The sequence below is a fragment of the Thunnus maccoyii genome, chromosome 21 (assembly GCF_910596095.1).
Source record: "Thunnus maccoyii chromosome 21, fThuMac1.1, whole genome shotgun sequence".
NCBI lineage: Eukaryota > Metazoa > Chordata > Actinopteri > Scombriformes > Scombridae > Thunnus > Thunnus maccoyii.
The window spans coordinates 7,303,088-7,325,684 of NC_056553.1; the positions used below are offsets into that span (position 1 = coordinate 7,303,088).

The window sequence follows — 22,597 nt, forward strand, 5'->3', positions numbered from 1 at the left end:
AAAAACCCATTCTTAATCAATAACGTGAGAGGAAATCTCGATCAATTGATCCAAATTAAGTTCTTGATTTTGATAAATCAGCCGAGGCTTATACTTGATGTGTTTCAGCACCGGACAGCTCCCTCACCGCTCCACCAAACACTGCGCCGTGATTGACAGAAGAAGCGGCCATACGCGGATCAATGGCGCTTCTGGAGCCCTATGAGATGATGAAGAAGACGGGCTTTAAGAGCGCACAGCTCCTGATGTGTCTCGTCGTGGCTTTTATAGGCCTACTTAATGCTTGTTGTGGTCGGAAGAGGGCGGAGTGCGTTTGTCATCCAAGTGAGAAGCTCCCTGACTCGGTGCCTCCTAAAAAAATATATAAATATAATAATAACCTACCCCCTTACCCCTCCCTTCCTCCTCGCTTTGATTCAGTCTATGTAGCCTACACGCAGGAGGAGAACGTCCACCGCAAAGCCAAGACAGTCTAGTGAGGGAGAGAGAGAGAGAGAGAGAGAGGTGGGGGGAAACAGCTGCAAGCGGATACTCAACATCAACAAGCTGTATGAAGCATCTGTAAAGAAGAATAAGGGATTTGGCGAGGACAGCGAAGGGGGTTCCTTACGTTTTCCCCTCTTCTCTGCTTTTTTGATTTCAAGAACAGAGGCGTGGAGCTTGCGAGAATATCCTACAAGTGGTGAAGCGATGGTTTAGCGGAGCAATTTGGCAGATTTTTTTTTTTTACAGCACGACCGCCCGACGACACTGTAATTCCGAGCAGCAATCCCCCAAACATCTGTGGACGCTTTTCTGGTGGGGAGATGGCTGTTTTCCGGCTGTCGTTGCTGCTGCAAGTGGGATTTGTGATCGGATCAAACCACGAATACGCGGAATGGTCAGCGCATGGGAAAGATATCAGAGCACAAGAGGCGATTTACGGCGCTCAGACGCACCGTCGGCAGCTGGCGCATCTCCGTGCGCCTCATCCTCCCGTGGAGACGGCGAAGCTGCCGCAGAAAATAGAGGAGTATCTCCCCAGGGTGGTCACGGCGTTTCTGCACACGGGGGACTCGACCACCTTAAAGCACGCCAACTGCTCTCGGAGGTACGAGCTCACCTCTCTGCGGGGAAGGTCACACGCCACCCCGCATTACTCCATGAGCAGCGTGCTGGATACGGTGCTGCACGCCACAAACTTCCTCAACATGATCTTGCAAGCCAACAGGTCCAGGGAGCAGAGTCTCCGGCGAGACATTGAGTGGTACCATGCCCTCGTCAGGAGTATACTGGAGGGAGACGCCAAGATACACCGGGCGGTTGTCACTTTCAGCGCGGATCCGTCCGTGGAGGGGCCCTCGGTGCTTCTTCAAGCCACCAGGGCCGGTGGAGAGATAGTCCTCCAAGACCTCTCCAGCGTGGCCCACCACCATCTGCACAACCGCACTGAAGACGCAGAGTGGTACCACGATGTCAAAGACAGGAAGAAGCCCAGTTTCCATAAGAGGGTGCTGAGCCAAGATTTCAGATCAGTTGACAATTCCATAAAAAGAGGAGAAAGTTTTATCCCGGACAAGACGCATGTCAAATGGTCTGCACCATACCTGGAGTGTGAAAATGGGAATTTTCTTCCCCGTTGGCTTTTGACGTTATCTGCTGCTTTCTATGGCCTGAAGCCCAACTTGGCCCCAGAATTCAGGTAGGCACACAGATGGTTGAAATCTGAGCAGTGATGAGGTGTTAAAAAGGCTAAACATGATAAAAAAACACATTCTACAACAAGCTCAGCGTATCATCACTTTTACCCTTTTGCAATGAAAGCTGTTCATAAAGCTTGACCTGTGATGAACCTTACTTCTATTGTACTTACTTGACCTTATGTTGTAAAACTATGTGAGAAAGATTTTCAACCGAAAAAGTGAGTTCAGGTGCATTTAATCACCACTACATTCCCAATCCTCATACATAAACCTGGATATGACCCAATAATGTGCAATCTCTTTCTTCCCAAAACAAACCATAGCTTCCCAATGGCCTCCTCTTGTTATACAAGGGGGGTTTTCTTCTCTCCTCCAGTCTCATAAGGCGGCGAGATGCTAAAAATAACCCTGGATGTGACTGGATGTAGCAATGGAGGAAACCTCTGGCTACAGGCCTAATTCATTTTTTAAACTCGCTCGGCTTCATGCCTTACTACTACTGCCCTTTATTTTCCCTTCTTCAAGGAGGAGGCTGCTAAATCTGCGATGAGTCAGATCCTCCCTGAGATGAGAGACAGGCAATTTGAAAAAAAAAAAAAGTGAGGCAGCAGGCAGCATCAGTAGATGCAAAAAAAAAAGAAGCTGAAATATGTCTGATGTTTGGATGTTTTGTACAATCCATGTCCTAAAGCCACCCCTGCTGCAGCCTGCTGGTGTAATGTGCCATGTTTGCGGTCCTGATATGCACTTGAGTAGTCAAGTGTTAAGGCTCCATAGGATCCTGACCAACATCTTCTCAATGAATATTTAATCTGGATCGTTAGTTGTGTGTGTTCTGCCTTCAATGAATCATTAATTGATACACTCGAGTCGCTCACAGGCAGGCACGGATTGCAAATGAGTCAAAACCTGCAGTGATTATACTGTAATAGGCTATCAGCTACCTGGTGTTATCCCAGACCTAAAGCCTCTCAGAGCAGCTTCATACATTTAGTTTCCCACTGAAGCAATCTGATTGTAAATTAGCCTGCACACTCAACTGATAAATAGTCAAAGCTGTTTTACACCAGAATTCAAGTTGACAGCTTATTTGTGAAGCCAAAATGAGCTTTTTTTTCCAAAGGAATTGTCTTAGAGAAGCTTTGCCATCATTGCTAAAGGAGCAGTTATGTTGTCCCCTTTTCAACTGTGGCCTCCTCCATAAGATCGAAGGTGTGACACGCGTTGGCGTTTTGTATTGTTTAATGTCCCCGGAGAGTGGCCTGTTCAGTGGCACTGAAAGGAACATCCCACTGTGCTTCAAGGAGCAGGAGAGCAGAATAGTTGATTGTTGCATCAGTCAAAATAAGGACATTATCGCATTTTATCATCACTCCTAGTAACCATATACAGTAAATAATACAGTAGGGGTAGTATATAGATTTTATGGATTGCTTGTGGAGCTATCAAGGAAATATGAGGAAATGATGGCGCTGCACCTTTAAGACCAACAGAGCTGCCAACTCTCACACATTGACTGTGAGACTCACGCAATTGACACTTTTCACACACTCTCATGCCACACGTCCAATTTTCTCACGCAGTGAAAATCAAATTCATAACTGATAACATTACGGCACGAAAAGAGGACACTGACAGCGCACAGACAGACAAGACAGAGCAGCACAGCGTAACAGCAGTGGGGGAAAGTGAGAAATATAAATATGAAGGTAAATATGAAGCCACCACCAGCAGCCAGTTAGCTTAGCTTAGCATAGCCTGGCTTGTTTTTGTTTAACAAACAAGACGCAACGTGTTAATCAGTGAGCTTTAGAGGTGCTGGTTGGCGGATTTTGTTACTTTTAGACAGTCCCAGCCTAACTGTTTCCTCTTGTTTTGAGTTATGCTAAGCTAAGCTAAGCAGCTGCTGGTGGTAATTTCATATTACCTGACTGATTCATGACAGTGGTATCAATTTCCTTTTCTTAGTCTTTGCAACAAAGTGAATAAGAGTATTTCCCAAAATATCAAAACTATTCATTTAATAATAAAGCCAAGCTTCTGGTTACTAGAAAAAGTATGTTCGACCAAAGCTTATAAAGGACGTCATATAAAGAACACCTGTACCTTTTCATGCAAGTACACAAGGGAAATGGAGTTCACAACTGTAGTTTCCAAGATCCAAATACATATGAAGCTCCACAGATACGACATATCACCAAAACTGGAGGATAAATCAATACAGAAAGCAATCAAAATCAAAATAATTTAAAATACAAAGGCAAGGAAATATTGCAGAAACATTCAGAAAGCCATCATAAAGTGCAGCACCTGCAACCCTCAAAAACATTAGTAATACTAAAAAATCATTTTTACAAATTTTAACAAAGAACACATGGTCCTTTTAATAACCATCCATCGAAGTGGATCGTCATGCAATTTCGGTGCCCTACAATTTTAAAACCTTGATAGTTATTGTGTACATGCCTTCTGAAATGATTAGTCTATCAACAAAAAAAAGAATCTGCAACTATTTTGATGATCAGTTAATTGTTTAATGTCATTTATCAAGCTAAAGTGCCAAATATTCACTAATTCAAGCTACTCAAATGTCAGGGTTTTAATCATTTGTTTGTCATATGTGATTGTAAACTCAATGTCTTTGGCTTTTGGACTGATGGTTGGATAAAACGAGTCATTTGAATACACCGCCTTGGGCATTTTATGCAACTTTCTGACATTTTTTGGATATAATTAATCATGAAAATAATTGCAGATAGTAGATAATAAAAATACTTGCCAATATAACCCTAATTTCAGGCCACATGAAACATCTTTTGCTTCTTAGATTATTTCTTGACAGCCATCTTTCAGACGCTCATATCAAAGTAGCAGGCGGCTCATCATGCTTCCTCTCAGTGCCTCAGCACCCTGTCAGATAAAAAACCAGGACAGGAGGGGAAACGCTGGCTAATGTAGCCGCCTCAGACATCAGCTCTCCTCCGTTTCCCCTCTAGATGAATACACAATCAATACAACAATGAATTAATAATGAAAGATGTAGAACAACAACCCTGCATGGGCCATCTTGATGGGCCAGCCTTCTAATGCTTCAGTCACTTCCTGTTCGGTGTGATGATGCTGCAAGAAGAAGAATGACTCGTTTTGAGTTTATCATGCATCTGGCATATGGAAATGAACATAAGTTGAGCCCTTTTTCACACTTCTCCTTTTTGTTTTTTGTGCTAAACAACTAATGTGACTTGTTAGAGCAGGAGTGTGTGGACATGTGTTTGTGATAGATCGACCTGTTGTTTCTGTGAAGGTGTAAGAAATCGCACCTCTCACACTTCATCTCGTCTCTTGCCGTCTGTCTCTTCAGCTGCACTCGAGGCACAGGGGAGGCAGCTTAGACCACACAGAGAGGACTGGCTGTTTTCAAGCGTGCAGTGTGTGTGTGTGTGTGCGTACCGGCGTGTATGAGCGTGTGCATGCCATTGTTGGAGGGTGAGACATTCTTCAAGAAGATACTGTACCATTCTAATTGGCAGATCACTCGACCTTCAGATACTAGTGACTGCCCAGACACACAAATGCTAAAAACAGTTTGAACAAACACACAAACTGAGAATAAGCAGGAGAGAAAGGAAAGGAATGGGATGCAGGAGGTGGATGTGCTGGGTGAACACACACAAACTCACCTTTCACAATACAGACTGTAATTGCTGTGAGGCTGAAGCTCAGGCAGCAGTGGCAGTATAATAAGGCAAAGTAATTGAAACTTTCTAAAAAGTACAATAAAACGGTTAAGATGTTTTTTTTTTTTCCAGCACGTTTCTCTAAAGGTGGAACTAGGTTCTAATTAGGTGGCAGAATCCTCTCCATTTACGCTTGGCTTTGCTTTCCATTTTGCTGTACAAGCAGCTCGAGTCTGGGCAGCCTGAGTGCTGTGGGACGCCCAGCCGACTGCAGAGCGGGAGGCCTCGAGCTCCAGGAGGAGCCGGCAGCATCTGCTTAGATGGACACCATCCAGAAACAAACAGGATGGAAACCCCACAGTTCCCAGGGCTAAACGCGATAATATTTGATGCTAAGCTGAGATGAAAGAGAGGAAGAGAAAAAAAAAAAAAAAAAATTGCATCCAGCAGGAAAATTAGTGGCTAAGCATAACAGCAAGAACGCTGATCTCAGAGCAAGATCTTTTAAGGACACTAAAATTATAAGTGCACCTGAGATGAGTCTAACCTTGTAGGTTTTCCACAACCTGAAGCATGCAGGGGTGAAAGATCCCTAAGGTGCTCCTTCTCTCCCTGCTGACGTCACTGGGACTCCACCGCTCAGTAAGGTGGCCTGTCAATACGATGCCTTCAGCCAGTAAATGTCAGCGTTATGGAAAGAAAATCCAACCACCCAGCCTTCCTGACATGCTGTAAAGAGATATTTTCCTAATAATACTGCTAATGAAGGGAATAATCTGGGTGATTTTGATAGTATTACAGTACGCTGGTGTAATTCAGTTGCCCCTCAAAGGATTATGAATCTGTAATATTGTTACTGTAGGTTTATCCTTTAGTAATCTGGTGTGAGAGAAATAGAGCTGCGGTATAATAGAGGAGACCTCAGAGTGGAAAACTGCTTTGTTGGGTTTGACGAGTATGCAGAGTTATGGGAGAGGAGTTAAGGAAAATTTAGGTTTAAAAAAAAAAAGAAAGTTGACCAAAAGGTTCTGCAAAATACCAGCTAATGTGCAACTGTGCAAAACTTACTTATTCCTTCAATAAAGTATACTGATTATAGTAGATGTCTCATAATAAATGTATGAAGGAGGATATACCAGTAAGGGAAGTAGACGTGTAACTCAGTATAACACAGATGTCACGTTGTCCTTTTGTTCATTCAGTGTATCTTGCTTATCATATTTCCACACATGGATCATTACAGTTTCATCCTGTTTCATCCTGAAAATATCAGCGGCACTGGACATTTTTCAAATCCAGGGAAAAACTAAGGTTTAGTCAAAATTTGGGATTTTACTATGGAAAGTGGGCGCAAACACTGTGTTAAGATAAAGTTGGATATCGCTTGTTGTATGAATTGTAAGATGAAGTTATCAACATTGAGGATATAATCGGATGGTAAAGGTGGAAATGATTAAGAGCATTAGTTTTCAATCAGAATTAGACAAGAACTATTTTTTTCTGACGTGAGCTGTCACCAGCTACAATCAAACTATCAATCAGTCGACTGACTCCAGCCCTCACAACTGTCAGGTTGCTTTTGTCAGCGGCTCAAATTTATTGAACGATTGTCCGACGTTGGCGTTCGGTCTCCAGAAGACAACTTTTAATGACGAGAGTGTCAAGAGTCCAGAACTATGACCAAAAAAAAAAAAAAAAAAAAGAGAGAAGTCTTTGTTCGCTTTCTGTGACAGCTGCTTCGCCATGGGCGCCATGTCTTTTTTAATGACCAGCGACAGAACTCAATAAAACGACCCAGGTCACCGGGGACGTGCGGAGGATGTTAGAGGGGTAGTAGCCCAAAGTCATAAAAGGCGATTTTTGCAAATAATTAAATAAATTTTGCCTGGAGTGACTACTTGTCACTGTTAAAGGGATATTAAAATGTATGTCTGAGGGTGTTTCAAACACTACTACATGATAGTAAATCAATGATACAGTACATGCAAAGAAAGTGTATTTCAGTAAATTTTCCTCACACATTAAGCAGCCCAACACTTACCTACTGTAGCCCTCTAACTGACATCCTCACTTATGGAAGCTTAATACTGCTGACAAAGATGCACTTTCTCTGACTGCCTCTCTGGCCTCCATATTCGTCTCTTATCACCTCTCTATAGAAGACATAATTGCTTCACTAATAACGGGCAAAGAGAAGATGCTGATATTGTATGGCTCAGATACCAGTACCAGTGCCAACAAATTAGTTTAATATAATTTACATATTATATCATAATACTGAGGTTTGAGGACATCATGTATTTAAGCCACAATTCTAAAAAGCAACACATATGCCTTAGATAAGGTTTTTTTGACACTGGTTTATTTTTGTTGATTTAACGTAAAGATTTTAACAGTTAACATTCCTTCATCTCTTCCCTCCCTCCGTCCAAAATTCCTGAAAAAATACTGAAAAAAAGTGTGAACTTAAACCTGCTGTGTGGAACTATTACATATAAATGAATGTCCGTAACATTCAAGTGTTGCCAAACGGGTTCACGCAATGATGATTAAGCCGATCACCGCTAGATAAATCTCTCTGTATTTCACAGTATACAGAGTTTTTAAATCTGTTGTCAGTGGTGAAATTCCCGCACTGGCCGGATGAATGCATACTGTGCAATTTATTAACTATTTGCATAAATACATAATGACATTTTGTAAACAGTTAACATTCAATATTCATGTAAATGTAGCTGCATTCACTCCTTATACTCATATACACTTGTTGAGCAAACATAATACAAAGAAAGGACATATTTATGCTTACTGTACATATAATCGTACATTAGGCGTTACTTTAATGTCTGACCTTAATAACACAAACACAATCACTGCTGACTATAGTTAATGCAGATCAATTTGACGCTAGAAACTTAGCTTTCATTGAACGCACCTCATTGACTGCTTTTAAAACCAACTGTTTGTGGTCTCAAGTTACAGACAGGAGGAAAACGTCCTTAATTTCACTGTATTTCTTAAGTGTATCATATCGTCATCTTCTATCTTGTGGCTTGTGGAGGATAATGATGCGTACAACTTCGAGAAACGTGTTACGTGACAGTATCCATGCACTCTTTGAATAGGATGTACAATGACAATAATAGTCCCCCCAAACGTTAGTGCACTACTGAGTTCTGTCAACGAAAGTCATTTTACCTCACGGTAAACCATTAAGACTAACATATACTAATATAAATTCTCCACCAGCTACACTCAGAAACAAGATAAGCTGGATGTAGCAGGAATAACAGGAATTTATTTATATATTTGAAGAATACACCCCAGAAAAAGGGCACTTTCTCTATAGGAGGCCAAATGGGCAGGTGCTCAAGACCCCTTTGAGGTCTATCTATGCACGTGCCTACAGATCGCATTGAAACGCTGGTAGACAAGCAGCAACCTGCCCAGCGGCTAGACTCACATTAGCTTCTGTTCCTCCTGTCAGCTTAATGCATTTCCATCATATAAGAGACATTTTCCTTGGGGGGGTGGGGGGTGGGAAGGGGTTGCACGGTTTTCACATTGTGATTGTTTCATGACATAATGCACAAACTGTGCCCTTCTAAAAAGGAAAGTAATGTGTTCTTGTCAAAGCTGAGGCAGGAGAAATGTACATATGGGTTCAACTAGGCATGCAGGTCTTCTGGCTACATGGATATGCCAAAGGAGAATGATGAAGCTTGTGCCAGTCTTCCATGTTCACTTCTCCTTTACATTATTCCTGGTTTATCTGCATAGTCATTGTAGCTGGAGATGCCAAGGCTTATTTTTAAGAACCTGGTTGATGCACTTACCTTGCGAGGCAGCTGGATTCACGCCAATCAGGATTCTTGCATGATCTTGCAAATCTAGCTGCCTCACAAGGTAAGACGGTGATAGACAGATGATTCATCCAATCACCTGCCAAGTATTGTTTTGAAAGTGCCTGCTCTTTTCCAAACAGTTTCCAAGGACAACTTTGCAGATGGTTCTCTGTAACTGTTGGTCAGTTCTGTTAGTACTGAACCAGTGTTGGGCAGCTTACTCAAAAAATTGAATTACTTATTACTGATTGAAAGAATAATTACATTTATTTGATAATTACCTACAGTAAAAGCAAAAGTAAGAAGTGTCACATCTTCTGTAATTAACATAATGTAGTCATAAAAAACGAGACTTTGTGGTTAGCTAGCCCACAGTTTGAAAGTATTTACTAACCATAAACAGCTAACTTAGCTTCACCTCTGTGACTCCGTCGCAAACTTCTGTCCTCACAGTGAAGCTATGTGGCGAACAAACCCAGATTTCAGTGGCTAGCTAAAGGCAAAAAAGAAACAACATGTAAAAACAACTTTAGACTTACAGGAAGGTGTAACGTTATTCCTCCATTTTAGTAGAGGCTAGCTGCCTCTTTCTCACCTCTTGTCCCTGCGCCAAACTAGCTAACATGTCTTGGACCAGTCTCTCCCCCGTACATTGATTTTTTGTATTCAAAAACCATATAAACTGAATCCCTTAATTTTTTACCTCAAAATTCCATTAATTTGCCCATTAATAATGATGGAATTAAGATATTTATTAATGGATTTTGAGGGGATAGTTAAGGGTTGAATTAATGGACTGAAATAAATTAAGGATTTTTTAAAGGATTATTTGCAGGGGTAAAAATCCCTTAAAATGTTGCAAAAACCATGAAAACCAACCTCTTAATTTATACCTTAAAATACCTTAATTTTCAATTTGTTTTGTTTTATTTTTGTCGGGGTAAATGAGGGAGTAATTAATGGTATTTTAAGGTATTCTTGTTTCATAAATGACAGCCTCATGTAATTATTTAACCTTGTATGAGATATCTTATAATTGCTGTTAATAGATTAGAGTTATTAGATTAGATTAGAGTTTAGATTTTTACTAGGTTTAATCTATTCACTGTGCCTCACTATTTTACCACAACATTTTTCCAGACCAATTGATTTAATTTATTTAACTATGACAAAAAAACATATGAGTCTCTTCACAGAACTTTTAGATATCTCTTCAATGCCACGATTAGTGGAAATTCAGACTTTACCACGCCTCTCTTTGCCACACAGAGAGGCTAAATGGGCTAATCAATCTCAGAGACCATTTTCTGGGCCTGAATAGAGACATACAGCACAAAGCGCATCGGCCTGACATTCGGTATTCATTCACGAATACATCAAAGACTGACTTGTAACAAAGAGGGCACGTGAAGGCCTTCATTGCGAGCATGTTTTCATGAATATCCTTTTGTAGGCCTATAAAGAATTACCAAGATATATCTACAGTCAACTTCATAATGCTGGGGCTAACATTAGAACAGTCTGACTGGTCTGTCAGGAAAACCAGAGCCCCTGCTGGTGGGATGCTCCGCTCTTTGCTGGCCTGGCCTTTAGACCCACAAAGAATGGAGGATGAAAGGAGAGAGTGCTCTGTTTCCTGGGGCACCACCATCTCCTGCTCCCTGTGATAATCCTGTCTTTATGCCCGAGGGCCTTGATGGCCACCATGATGCCTCTGCTCATGCTCCTCTGCTTTTGAATTACGACCCGGTCTTTGTGCTGCACGTATATATTCAGTCGACAACTCTGTTTCAAACCCTGCATACTTTTTTTTTCTCAAGCTATTCTGTACGCCATATGTCCACTTCAGCTGGGATACTAAAGATTGCTCAGGGAGCTGGAAGCTGATGAAAATAATAGGTGATTGTTGGGGGAAAAAAGGAGAAAACAAGCAGGAGAAAACATTCTTTCTTTGTACAGGCTCTCAATTTGAGCTGCCATTGAAGCGGACATTTTGATGAATCCTGCATCATAAAGAAACGGTCATATTCTGTGTGCATCGGTGGACTGTTGTATTTGTGTGTTTCCTCCCCTTATTACATAACGGTGAATTGAAACAGAGGTAATTTCTCAGCAAAACAACCAGCAGTGCAGTGGAATACAGCGGGGTCAGTTTGCCCCGAGGCAAGACCGGAGCAGCAGTTATTAATAACAGAAGTGCAGGCAAAGAGAACGTTGCGCTCGCCCGGCGTCCACTGGGAGCCGAGTATAGTAAACCACCTCCTATACACCTGGAGAACATGCCACACCAGCAGTATTTGTAGATGTGTGTGGGTGAGTGCATATGCCTGAGAAAGAGAGCAAGACAGACATAGAGAATATTGGCCTCTCAGCGATGTCAATTATATTTTATGTCATGTTTTAAATATGAATAGATTTTAGCATATTCTTGAAAAAAGATGATTTTTACATGTTTAGCAGTAAGATCTCATTGCTGTAGTGGGTTTATTTACATTCACATTAATATTCCTACCAATAGCCTTGGAACCAATTTACTCACATATTTATATCCACGTAATTAAGATTTTCTTCATTTTCGTCTGCTTGTTGTCACCAAGGAGCTTTTGTTTACCCTGCTGAGAAAGCAATAATAGTCAAGGCATGATTACCAACTGGGCAAAGCGAGCCTTTACTTGTCCCAGATCATGTGTCAGTTGATTGTGATTTTGTTTGGGAATATGCATCACTAAAGCACAATATTAGATGAAATCCTTAAGGTAGATCCTGCTTTACCTGACTTGTGTAATGTACATGGTGCATTTACCAAACTAAATTTGTGTTTAACTGAAGTTAGAGGCCTCCATAATGGGTTAATTTATACATAATAAGCTCCGAAATCTACTGATATGAAAATAATGGAAAAGTAGAGTTAGAGAAAGATATCTTAGCACACCTGAATGTTTGACAGGTGTGTCAAAGGGCATCAGAACTTGAATAAAATTTACCATTTACCGCAGACAAAAGAAAAAGGAGTTGTGTTTGTATTGTCACCCATGTTTTAAAGTTTCTAACTCATGGTTGGCAAAAGTACTGTTGGTTACCTGGGGTTTGATAGACAAACTGTAGACTGGAACCATGTTTGAGAGTTGCTGTTATACATTTTTAAAGGGAGATTTAGTATTGAAGTGGGGGACTTGCAAGAGACAGATAAAAAAAAAAAGCTAAAATCAAAACAGCGAAGGCTAAGAGATCCTGATTTTTAGTCCCTAGTATGGATCCAGCTCTAAAAATACTGTATCCTAAATTTCCTATAGTGTAAATTATGATATTATTATGGTTCATGTCATCTCGGAATGACTGTAATTACAAGATTCCGACTTATAAATAATAATAATTATGACTAAGAACCTCAGATTTTTCTGAAAGCTCAGATGTATCCAACTTTTTGGGCTTCATAATATGACAGTGCCTGAAAATCAAGAAAATAGGGACACGTCACATCAGCCAAAGTCCATCGTTCAAAAAGATTAAACCTATATTTACTTGATATTATTTATTGTCAATGCACACTATATTAAACCCTCATTCGATCAACTTTGTAATCATACAACTTGTCATGAGTCTTGTGAGGTGAATGTGGCATTAAACCATATAAGATCCATATTATACACTTCCTAACAAGGAAAAGTGACACAGCCAGTCATAAACAAACATTTATCATAGTTATTTAAAAAAAAAACCATAAGACTGTGCAAGATCAGACCTTTTTCACGGCAGAAATGTTGACACGTCATTGCAGGAAATGCACAGGTGTAACCAATAACACTGATCATGGCTCCATTCTATTTCAGCCATGCCAATTAGCGAGTGTCCATGATAGCGTGCTTGCTCAGGGCTCAGTGATTAACGTTATTAATCACACCTGTGCTCTTCCTGCTATGACACGTAAAAAATGTCTGCCGTTAAAAAGGCCTATTATAGATCAGTAGTGAGTTTAAACTATCCTTTGGTACCCACCGCTTCTCGCAGTCTCACAGTTTGTCACAGTCACAGTTTTTTCCGTGCTTCATGTCGTCTCTCCTTTTAATTATAGAAAGCATGAGCGGTGTCTCTTCTTCTTCCTCCTCTTCCCAAAAGCAACATTGACAACATCCTCTGCCGCTGTCTGTTTTATGTGTTGTTTAGCTAAGTTACCACAAGAGATGGCTTGACTAAGGTGTTACTATGGAAACAACACTTTCCTTGTTCACAAAACCCAGCAGTAGACGGGACGAGGTGTTTACATGCCTCACTGTCCCAGCTAATATCAGCATACTGTATCCCAGTTGTCAGATATTATTATGTTACAGATATTACTCACTACACAGATATTCAGCGTCATTCTCAGACGTCACATTGAACTCTGTTTTATTTTATGGTTTTGTGTCCTGCTAGTCAGTGATATGATGGAAAACCAAAGGACTGTATCATTCCCATAGTAGTTTATCCAGTGTGAAAACCTGTAAATCAATCAAAACTGTATAGAAAGAGGTGTGAATAGGGTTGTTCAATTTAAGAACATTTGCCAGATAATAGTATAACTTGCTGAGATCACTAAGGGCTCTTTAACAAAGTAGCACTGGGGGCAAAATGCATTAATAATACAAATTATAGCACTTGAACTGAAGCCTTATTAGCCAATGATCACTTGTAGAAACTTGCACAGTCTAAAGGGGAAATCAATCAAGAAACAGAATTGAAATATATCTTTCCTATTGTTCTTGATAGAAATCTAAACAAAGCCAAATAAATAAATGTAACAAAGTCTGGAAATTTGAAGACCAATTTGAAGTTAGTGGTGAATCCAAGTGAATGTCAAAGTGAGAGTTAAAGGTCATGACAAAACCAGTATAACAGATTACTGCACGGATTCTTCATGTTCATGCTAGCTTTGCCAGAAGTTTTCTATTCTTTTCATACTGGTCAAACTTTACTGGATTTAGCCATTCATAAGTTCAAACTTATCCTTGTCATAACATAAGAGTTTAATAAGTAGCTAGAGATTTACGTATCACTAAATTAAAACCGGTTGCACCACACAAACTAGTTCTTATGTAGAGATTAGTTATCACTAAATATTTACACCCGCTAACTGCCAGGTGGAACTGTTGCGTTAGCTTTCTGAATGAACCAACTGACAAAACTAACGTTAGCTTGCTAAAATGTGGTTGAAGAGTAAAAGTGGAATATGGTTGACATATCTGACTTGACACTTTACATTTCACAGAAAAAAAGACACTTAACCTCAAATTACAAAACATTATTCCAATATAATTTAACTAAATTAGCAAATAACAAAAGTTAGCTTAGCATAATAGGATATTTCCCTCTCACTGTAAACTGTGTGAATACGACTAATTCTAAAATGCACATATTTTTCCAGGTAAAAACATAAATAAAACAAAGTCAGAGCTACATTCACAAAAGATTGGTATTTAAGTTTATTTCATCTTTTGGCCCCAAAAACTGTTAATTTTGGAAATTATGTTACAGCTTCAGATGCTACAGACTTCCTGTTTAACATTGTTGGTTGCCTCTACAGATGTTTCCTACCAACTGATTTACACACTACTGAAGTGTTTACTAGTGAAGACATTGATTTTAATAGTGAAACCTGATTTAATAAATCACTAGTAGTTTCTAACAAAATAGGACTTGTCACGAATATAGTGATGGCTTTACGAACAGCTGGTGCAACCCTGTCCTGCAGTTTTACTTCTATTTACAGGTTTTCTCTTCCTCTTGTGCCAGTTGTCTTAATGCAAATGATGCACATCTGTATGTGAGTGTGTTCTGTATTAAGAAATCTGTACATACTGAAAGCTGGAGCAGACAAACTTACTTTTTTCATCGATGAACATTATGGTGTCATGACATACATCCTGCTGAGCTTTGTAACTCTCGAGTGTCAGGCACCTTGTATTCCACAAAGTTTAAAGTCAGTATAGATTTTCTAACAACACGAGGCCTCGGGCTGTGCTCCATTTATGTGTTTGCCAGGAGGGAAAGCCAGTACGTGGGCTGAGGTTGCCAAGAGACTGTTCAGGGCTTCTTGTTGAATGTTGCATATGTCTGAAATGTATACTTTCTTGCATTAAACAAACAGAATAAAGAAGGGATTGCTTGTTTTCCTGTTAGTTGTGTGCTGCAGCTGTCAGCAAGAAAAGACATATGCCACACCTTTGAAAAGAAGCAGAATCAGAGAAGCTGACCTTCAAAATCAGAGGCTGACCTTCTCTTCATAGAGCTTTAGGCAGCTAAGTAAGTGTAAATCCTCTGCAGCCCCGTTATAACTTCCTCGCTGGCTCAGCTGGCTGAAATGGAGCAAAGACTGCAGCCTTTCCGAGCTAGTTTTGTTGTTTTTTGCGATCTATCAGCAGTTTCTTGTCTCTGTGTCAGACTGACTTTCAGCTGAGCAGGAAGTGAGGATATTAAGGTGTGGATGAATTGTCAGTTTTTCTAAAAAAGCACATTTGTTTTACAGTTTTCACGTTACTTAGCAATTCCTGAATTTTGCCTGGGTGCGCCTGTGTGGCCTCCGTAGTCAGTAGCAGCTTCAGTTCATTATAATGGACGCGCTCATGCTGCACCACGTCCATGCCTGGTGTATTTTGGCAGGAACATGATTTTGTGTGTGTAGTATCAATCTTTTACATTTGTATACATAAATACTTTAATACATATCTTCCACTGTGGCATGAAAATGGCAAAAAAAAGCCAGTGTCTCTACACAAATAGAAACATGGAGTTACTAAATTTGCGCACAGCTAAACATGGTTTATTGACCCTAAAATGAAACTAGATACAGTACGCTGATGGGCTTTTTTCCATCGTAACTGGACTCATTTCTGGGTTTAATTGCACCACTAGTTCAATAAGTAGTTCTTGTGTATATTATCAGTAATGCTTGAAGTTGTAGTAGAGCTATTATTGTCAATTTGGGGATTTTATGTTTTATTGGTTGCTTGTTTCTGAGGTGATATCACTATTTTTGGCCATTTTTTATGATTTACTATCTCAAGATTTACATCAATTTATTTTTTTTCTCTTGAACCTGACAAATTATTGGTATACTTTTAGGGAATACAATCTGTAAAAATGCATATTGTAAATCTTTTTTCCCCCATACATGCTCAGTATACATGTAACATGTTTTCAATTCCTCAACAGTCAGGTTAATGGTGTCCTCCTGTCTTGCAGGGGCGTGGTGAGAGTGGACATTAATCTACAGGATGTTGATATCGACCAGTGCTCCACTGACGGCTGGTTTGCTGGAACCCATCGCTGCAACCTGACCACTATGGAGGTGAGTGTGCCGAACACGCGGATTAGACAGAAGATGGATTTGCTCTGTGAAACTGAACTGTAATGTACACACATTCTGTCACATCTCCACGAGGCACTAAATGGAAAAGCACTAAATCCGGACGTCTCGTGATAAATGGATGGTGATGTGATTCTTCTTTAATGATACTTTTACAACCAACTACCACTAAACACTACAGGCTATCTTTTAGATATATGAATGTGTGCTAATGTCCCTCTTAACATCTCACCCCACCCCACATATCAACATATATATATATATATATATATATATATAATAACAGCTGTGATAGTAGAAAGAATCACTTGATATTTATCCTTATAAATGTATCCTTCAGTATATCAAGGTTACAGCGAAGAAATATGTTTCGGTCACACACGCTTTGTTAAACTCACCTGCACCTCGTCTGGGTTATTACCTCTATCAAGGTTATGCTATGAAGTATGATGTGTTTATCTTTTAAAGCTGAATGCACAGCTGTGGGTGAAACTGTATGGATTCATCGGCCCAACATGAGCAAGGTCCACTTAATTGTACTGGTGATCCAGACAACCATCTTTTTAAAAATTTTTTAGCCATTTGTCCACTAACAAAGACATAGAGACTTGACTCCAAATCTTCAGGGTCTGTTTACAGGGTCAAGAAATACATTAAACTTAAATTTTGAGTGATGAGAATGGGATTGGAGAGTTGTTCAGCATCGACAGAGGAGAAAATAGCCCCGGCCGTTTTTATACTGATGAAAAATAAGTGCAAGGCCTTGGAACATGTGGGCAGAGGTCTTGGACAATATGATAAAACTCTCAGCACTATGCTTTTTTTAAGAGAATGTCATATACATGTACTCACATCCTCCATTTTGAAATGAGGCAAATATCAAAATGAAATTATTAAGTTTGACTTTCTGCAGATGCCTCATTTTCAACCTTTCTGTAATTGAGAATATTGGTAGATGAAGCACTCAAAACTTTAAACAAATTAATACCACACTAAACATAGTATGTTAACAGTATTCCTGCATTCAAAAATGTACTTAAGTAAAAGTGAAGTGAGTATTATTAGCACAATGTAGCTAAATTTACGTAGCGTATGTTTCAGGGGGAGCAACTGAACAGCAGATTACGTTTTGGAGTTTTACAATGATTGCTTTACTTTTCCTCTTTGCTTTTTTCTTTTGAAATGCGCACTGTGATAACTCTGTTTCACTGTTTCATGTTGTGTTGAATCACATGTTACCTTGAGGAGTCTGCGTTCGTAGCGATTAGTGGAGAGGTGTGCAGTGGTCCATCAGCTGTTTCAGTGATGGAATAGTCCATTTATCTGTAGAGCGCGGGGGGGTCCTACACTGACAATTTTTTTTTTTAAAGTGCTTTAGGGGCCTTTTGTAAGTAATTACAAGGTATAATGAGTTAGAATAGCAACATAATTTTATATGTTTTATATCTAAACATCATAATAAATCTATAGTAGTTAGGGGCCCCTATTAGTTGGGGGCCCCAAGCAGTTGCCTACCTTGTCTAATGGTAAAGTCCGCCCCTGATTATAGCAGCTTTGAATCACTACAACAGGAAAGAAGAGCAAAGCCTTATGACTTACTCTTACACCACAGAAACAACTCACAATTAATTATGCTGTGTTATATGCATATTAGAAGCACAATTGACTAAAACTTTATATATTATCACCACATATTCATTACTGACTGCTTTCATTTGAGTCTTTCAATTGCCGAGTGCCGCGCTGTCTAGCTAGCAGCTAGTCTCCTGGTCGATGCGCCCCGATGCTTCCTTACCTTCCGTTTCACTCTCATCGTTAAGAGTGATAGATTTTAAAGAGATGCTGTAGATCAGACTGCTTCATAATTCATGTAATGGATTGCATTGAGCCTCTTTGAATAATTAATCACTCTTTTTGTCTGAGTACTTCCACCTCTCTATGGACAGTCAATGCCAGAGACATTTGACATAGTGTGTGTGTGTGTGTGTGTATACGTGTGCATGTGCGCGTGTGTGTAAACTGGCTAAAAGGAGAGAAATACATTGTTGCTGTTATAGATTTTAGCTGGGTTTGCAAAATAATGATCTCTGTGTGTTTACAGTGCAGGGGTGTGTGTGTGGAGTATGCTTGCTTACAGCTGAATGATGAAAGCTGTTGTGGTCATAGCGTGTTGCAGGATGCGCCTTGTCTTGCATGACAGGTTCATCATGCAGGAGTGTGCTCATTATCGTCATATCTGCTATATAAACAACATAGATAGAGAGAGGTGTAGAGGTAGAAATATACATATGGAGGTAAATTTAACGAGCCGCAGTGATTTCAACAACCTCATTATCTCAGGGGAATTTGTATCGCAAAGGTTGTGTCACAATCCATAAATTACACAAGATCCCCTCACAAAATACTAGTCTCGTGCATACAGGAATTACAGCGTGGCATATTTATATCTATTACAGCTAACAATCTGCCTAGATGGTCCTGAAATGCATGACCAGGTAAATAAGAGGTGACGTGGGAGGCAGATGTCTCTCCAGCTATGAATAGAAAGCACGACTGCAGTGTAATCAAGTCTTGTAGAGCCGTGTGTGTGTGTGTGTGAGTGTGTGGTAATGTGATAAAAACAGAATTGGGAGGGATGCCCCGTATTTGCAAACAGGGATTCATTTTGTTTTATTGCTGTATTTTTTTTTTTTTACCATGCAGGTATTCCCTCTGCATGTGCAGCAATTTGTTGTTTAATGGGTTCTTTGGGGCCATTTAAATAAAAAAAGACAATCATTTCAGGCTGCTATAGATCTATGTAAGGGGTATTTTCTTAGTTTTATTGGAAACAAAACAGTTGGTTCAGTTGGTGTTAGAGCAGTTTATCTACTCAAGTGTTTCATTGACGTAGTCGCATTTCCATATCACCCTCAGATGCTCTTTATAACAGCATTTACAGCAGCACTGTGCTACTACTGAAGACTCCACATTCTGTTTTGCATGCACCGCTCTGACAGGATTTATCCAACATCTATGAGTTCCTTTCATCACACATTCACTGTTGTTGTTCTTCTGCTTCTTACTGTAGCCCCGTTTTAAGTGCCACCATTCCAGCTATTGAATTTGACAAAATGCTGTCGTTCCAGCCAGCCAGCCAGTCAGTCAGTCAGCCAGCCAGCCAGCCAGCCAGCCAGCCAGCCAGCCGGCTCCCTGGCCTCCCCGCACATCCTGCCTCTCAAGCTGCTGTTTGCCCAGCCAAGCATGTAGGCAGTCCAAACTCAGATGGAGGCAGATGCTATGGATGACTGATTCACCAGGCAAGCGAAGGCTAAACAAAACGAGGCTCTCGGACTGTTGACAAGAAAAAATACAATAACCCAACAGCTTCAAAAACTTATGGTGATTTGAAGGAAGGAAATGCTATTTTAAAATCTAACCAGTGTTCCTTGATTCCTCACTGATCATTTTTCACAAAAAACCTACCTTCATTTGTTTTTCCTGTGGCGCCGCATTTGACCTGAGCTTTAGAAAAGTCCTACCTAAACCCAGCAGGATGTGTGTGTATTTGGGTGTTTGTAATGCTTACAAGCCTGGGAGTGTGTCTGTGTCGTGAAAAAAAGACAAATCACTGCATTAAAATCAAGTAAAATGTGGATCAAATTAATTTTTATTGAGAACAAGTTTAAATATTCTTAATCTAATGGTAGGATTTTTCAATAGCTTTTTTTAAAAAAGAAACTTCTTGGACTTAATTATGGATAAAAAATACTTGGTAACATGCTGCAGTGTAGGAATGGAAGTATTCACCATTTCCCTATTGTTGTAAATCAATTTTTTATGTAATTTATGCCATATACTGTATATCAACGTTGAATGGAAGGAACGTGCCACAGAGAAAATCAACCAGACTACTTTGGCCAACGCCAACGCTGCTGTCAAGCACAATGTATAGCAATCACATTTATTATAAACTCCGACTGCAGACCAGTCGCTGCATGCGTTAAGCCGAGAGCAAACATTGTATTTCCTTTGATTAAGGATGCAGCTCTGACTTCTACCAATCACAGTGAAACAGGATGAATCATTACAGAGCCACGCATGGAGCCCAAAGATTATCAGCTACAATCTCGACTTAATATCCTGCTGAAAAGGTGTATACATGCTGTTTGAGGTTGACGTTTCCTCGTCTTTTTTTCTACCTCTATTCTCTCACTAATTGCACTTCCATTAGTGTGTTTCACCGTTCTTCAAAAGTCTAGGACTTTGCCGCCCTGGGGGCACCTTTCATATGAGAACGTGGCTGTGGATGATAATGAATGTTTCAATCAATTAGCTTATTGCTCAGAACAAGTGGTGGGGCCCTGAGGGACTGTAGCCTGTGAAAGGCAGTGACACATAACCTGAATGATTACTCCAGCCGGCACGTCAAGGACTCCTGACTGTGCGCTGTTGAGAGTGGGGGCTGCTGGTTAGAAATGCACATTCATAGACCAAGAATGATATGAAGACCGATGTTGAGTTTTGACCATAAATACAAGAACGTATTATGCGCTTAAGATATTATTGATTTTAGATTATTTATTGTGTCAATTAGTCCTATTTTAAATCTAAAAAATCAATACATTGATTTTGTTTAAATATCAATAAACGGTGTCTATCCTCAATAAAGTCTGTAGACCACCACTGCTGCTCTGAAGTCTAACATCACAACATCTGTTTTGTACCTATTTTCTGAAAATGGTAGCTGTTGGTCCACCACTTTGGTCCAGACTGAAATATCTCAAAAACTATCAAGTGGATTTCCATAAAAACAAAATTCATGCTACCCCACAGGATTAAGCCTGTAGATTTTGGTGATCTCTTGATTTTTTTTTGTCTATTGCCACCATGAGGCTGACATTTTTGGTTTTTAGTAAAATGTCTCAAAACTATTGGTTGGACTGCCATGAAATCTGGTACAGATATCCACCAGAGGAAGAATCCTAATGGCTTTGACAACCTTTTTTTCACATAGTAGCACCACTAGCAGGTCTAAATTTTAACGAATTTGAAGACATATCAGAGAATCTACCAGAGATTAATTTCCAAAAGAAAAAAAGAAAGAAAAACTACAAATGATGAATCCTAATGACATTGGTGATTCTTGATGTTTCCTCTTGCACTACCATGAGGTTATTTGTCTTTTTGAGTGAAATATCTCGACAACTATAAGATGGATTACCATGAAATTTGGTACAGAAAATCATTTTTCCCCGAGGATGTATTGTAATAACTTTGGTCATAACCTGATTTTTATTTAGAACCATCATGAGGTCAACATTTCAGTTTGTCCAATACATTGGTTTGGGACCAAATACCAAAACAAATGTCATTCCCATCAGCCTCAGTTGTACTTTCTGTTTAGTGCTAATTAGCAAGTGATAGCATGTTAACTTGCTAAACTAAGATGGTAATAACTATACCTGCGTAACATCAGCATCGTGATTGTCATGCATGTTAGCATCGCGCTTAAAGGACCAGTGTGTAAGATTTAGTGGCATTTAGTGGAACAAACATGGAATATAATATAATGGAATATAAGTATGTATATAATCACCTGAAAATAAGAATAATTGTTTTTGTTACCTTAGAAAGAGCCCTTTATATCTACAGAGGGAGCGGGTCCCCTTTCACGGAGGCCACCCTGTTGCATGTTGCCATGTTTCTACAGTAGCCCAGAATGGACAAACCAAACACTGGCTCTAGAGAGGGCCTTTTGTGATTTTCGCAAGTTTCGTGGCCATTGTAGGTTCTGCTACATGCTTTGATGGGGAGGATGAGGGGAGAGGTATTCATCTGGTTGCAGTCTGCAACCTCACTGCTAGATGCCACTAAATCTTACACACTGGTCCTTTAAAGCACTACTAGTTTACGGGTTGAGTGTTGGTCTCATTAGTTAGTTAATCATCTTGTTAGCCACTTTAGATGAGCTAGAATCCGATTCATGTAGTGAATGACTACAGTGTAGAACCTGATAGTAAAACTATGATGTCCTTTGTTAAGTTTTCTTCTTCATTTTCTGTCTTTACC

The 22,597-nt window shown here is 39.9% G+C and overlaps 1 protein-coding gene across 2 annotated transcripts in view; it reads left to right on the top strand.

Annotated features, from left to right (window-relative positions):
- The first annotated feature begins 323 nt into the window (after nt 1-323).
- Nucleotides 324-22,597, top strand: part of gpr158a (G protein-coupled receptor 158a) — a 75,997-nt gene continuing 53,723 nt past the window's right edge. For both annotated transcript variants that reach the window (XM_042399908.1, XM_042399909.1), the window contains exons 1-2: nt 324-1,681; nt 16,423-16,528. In XM_042399908.1, coding sequence (XP_042255842.1) covers nt 807-1,681; nt 16,423-16,528 — 981 coding nt within the window. In that variant the 5' untranslated portion in view covers nt 324-806. The remainder of the gene's footprint in view (nt 1,682-16,422; nt 16,529-22,597) is intronic.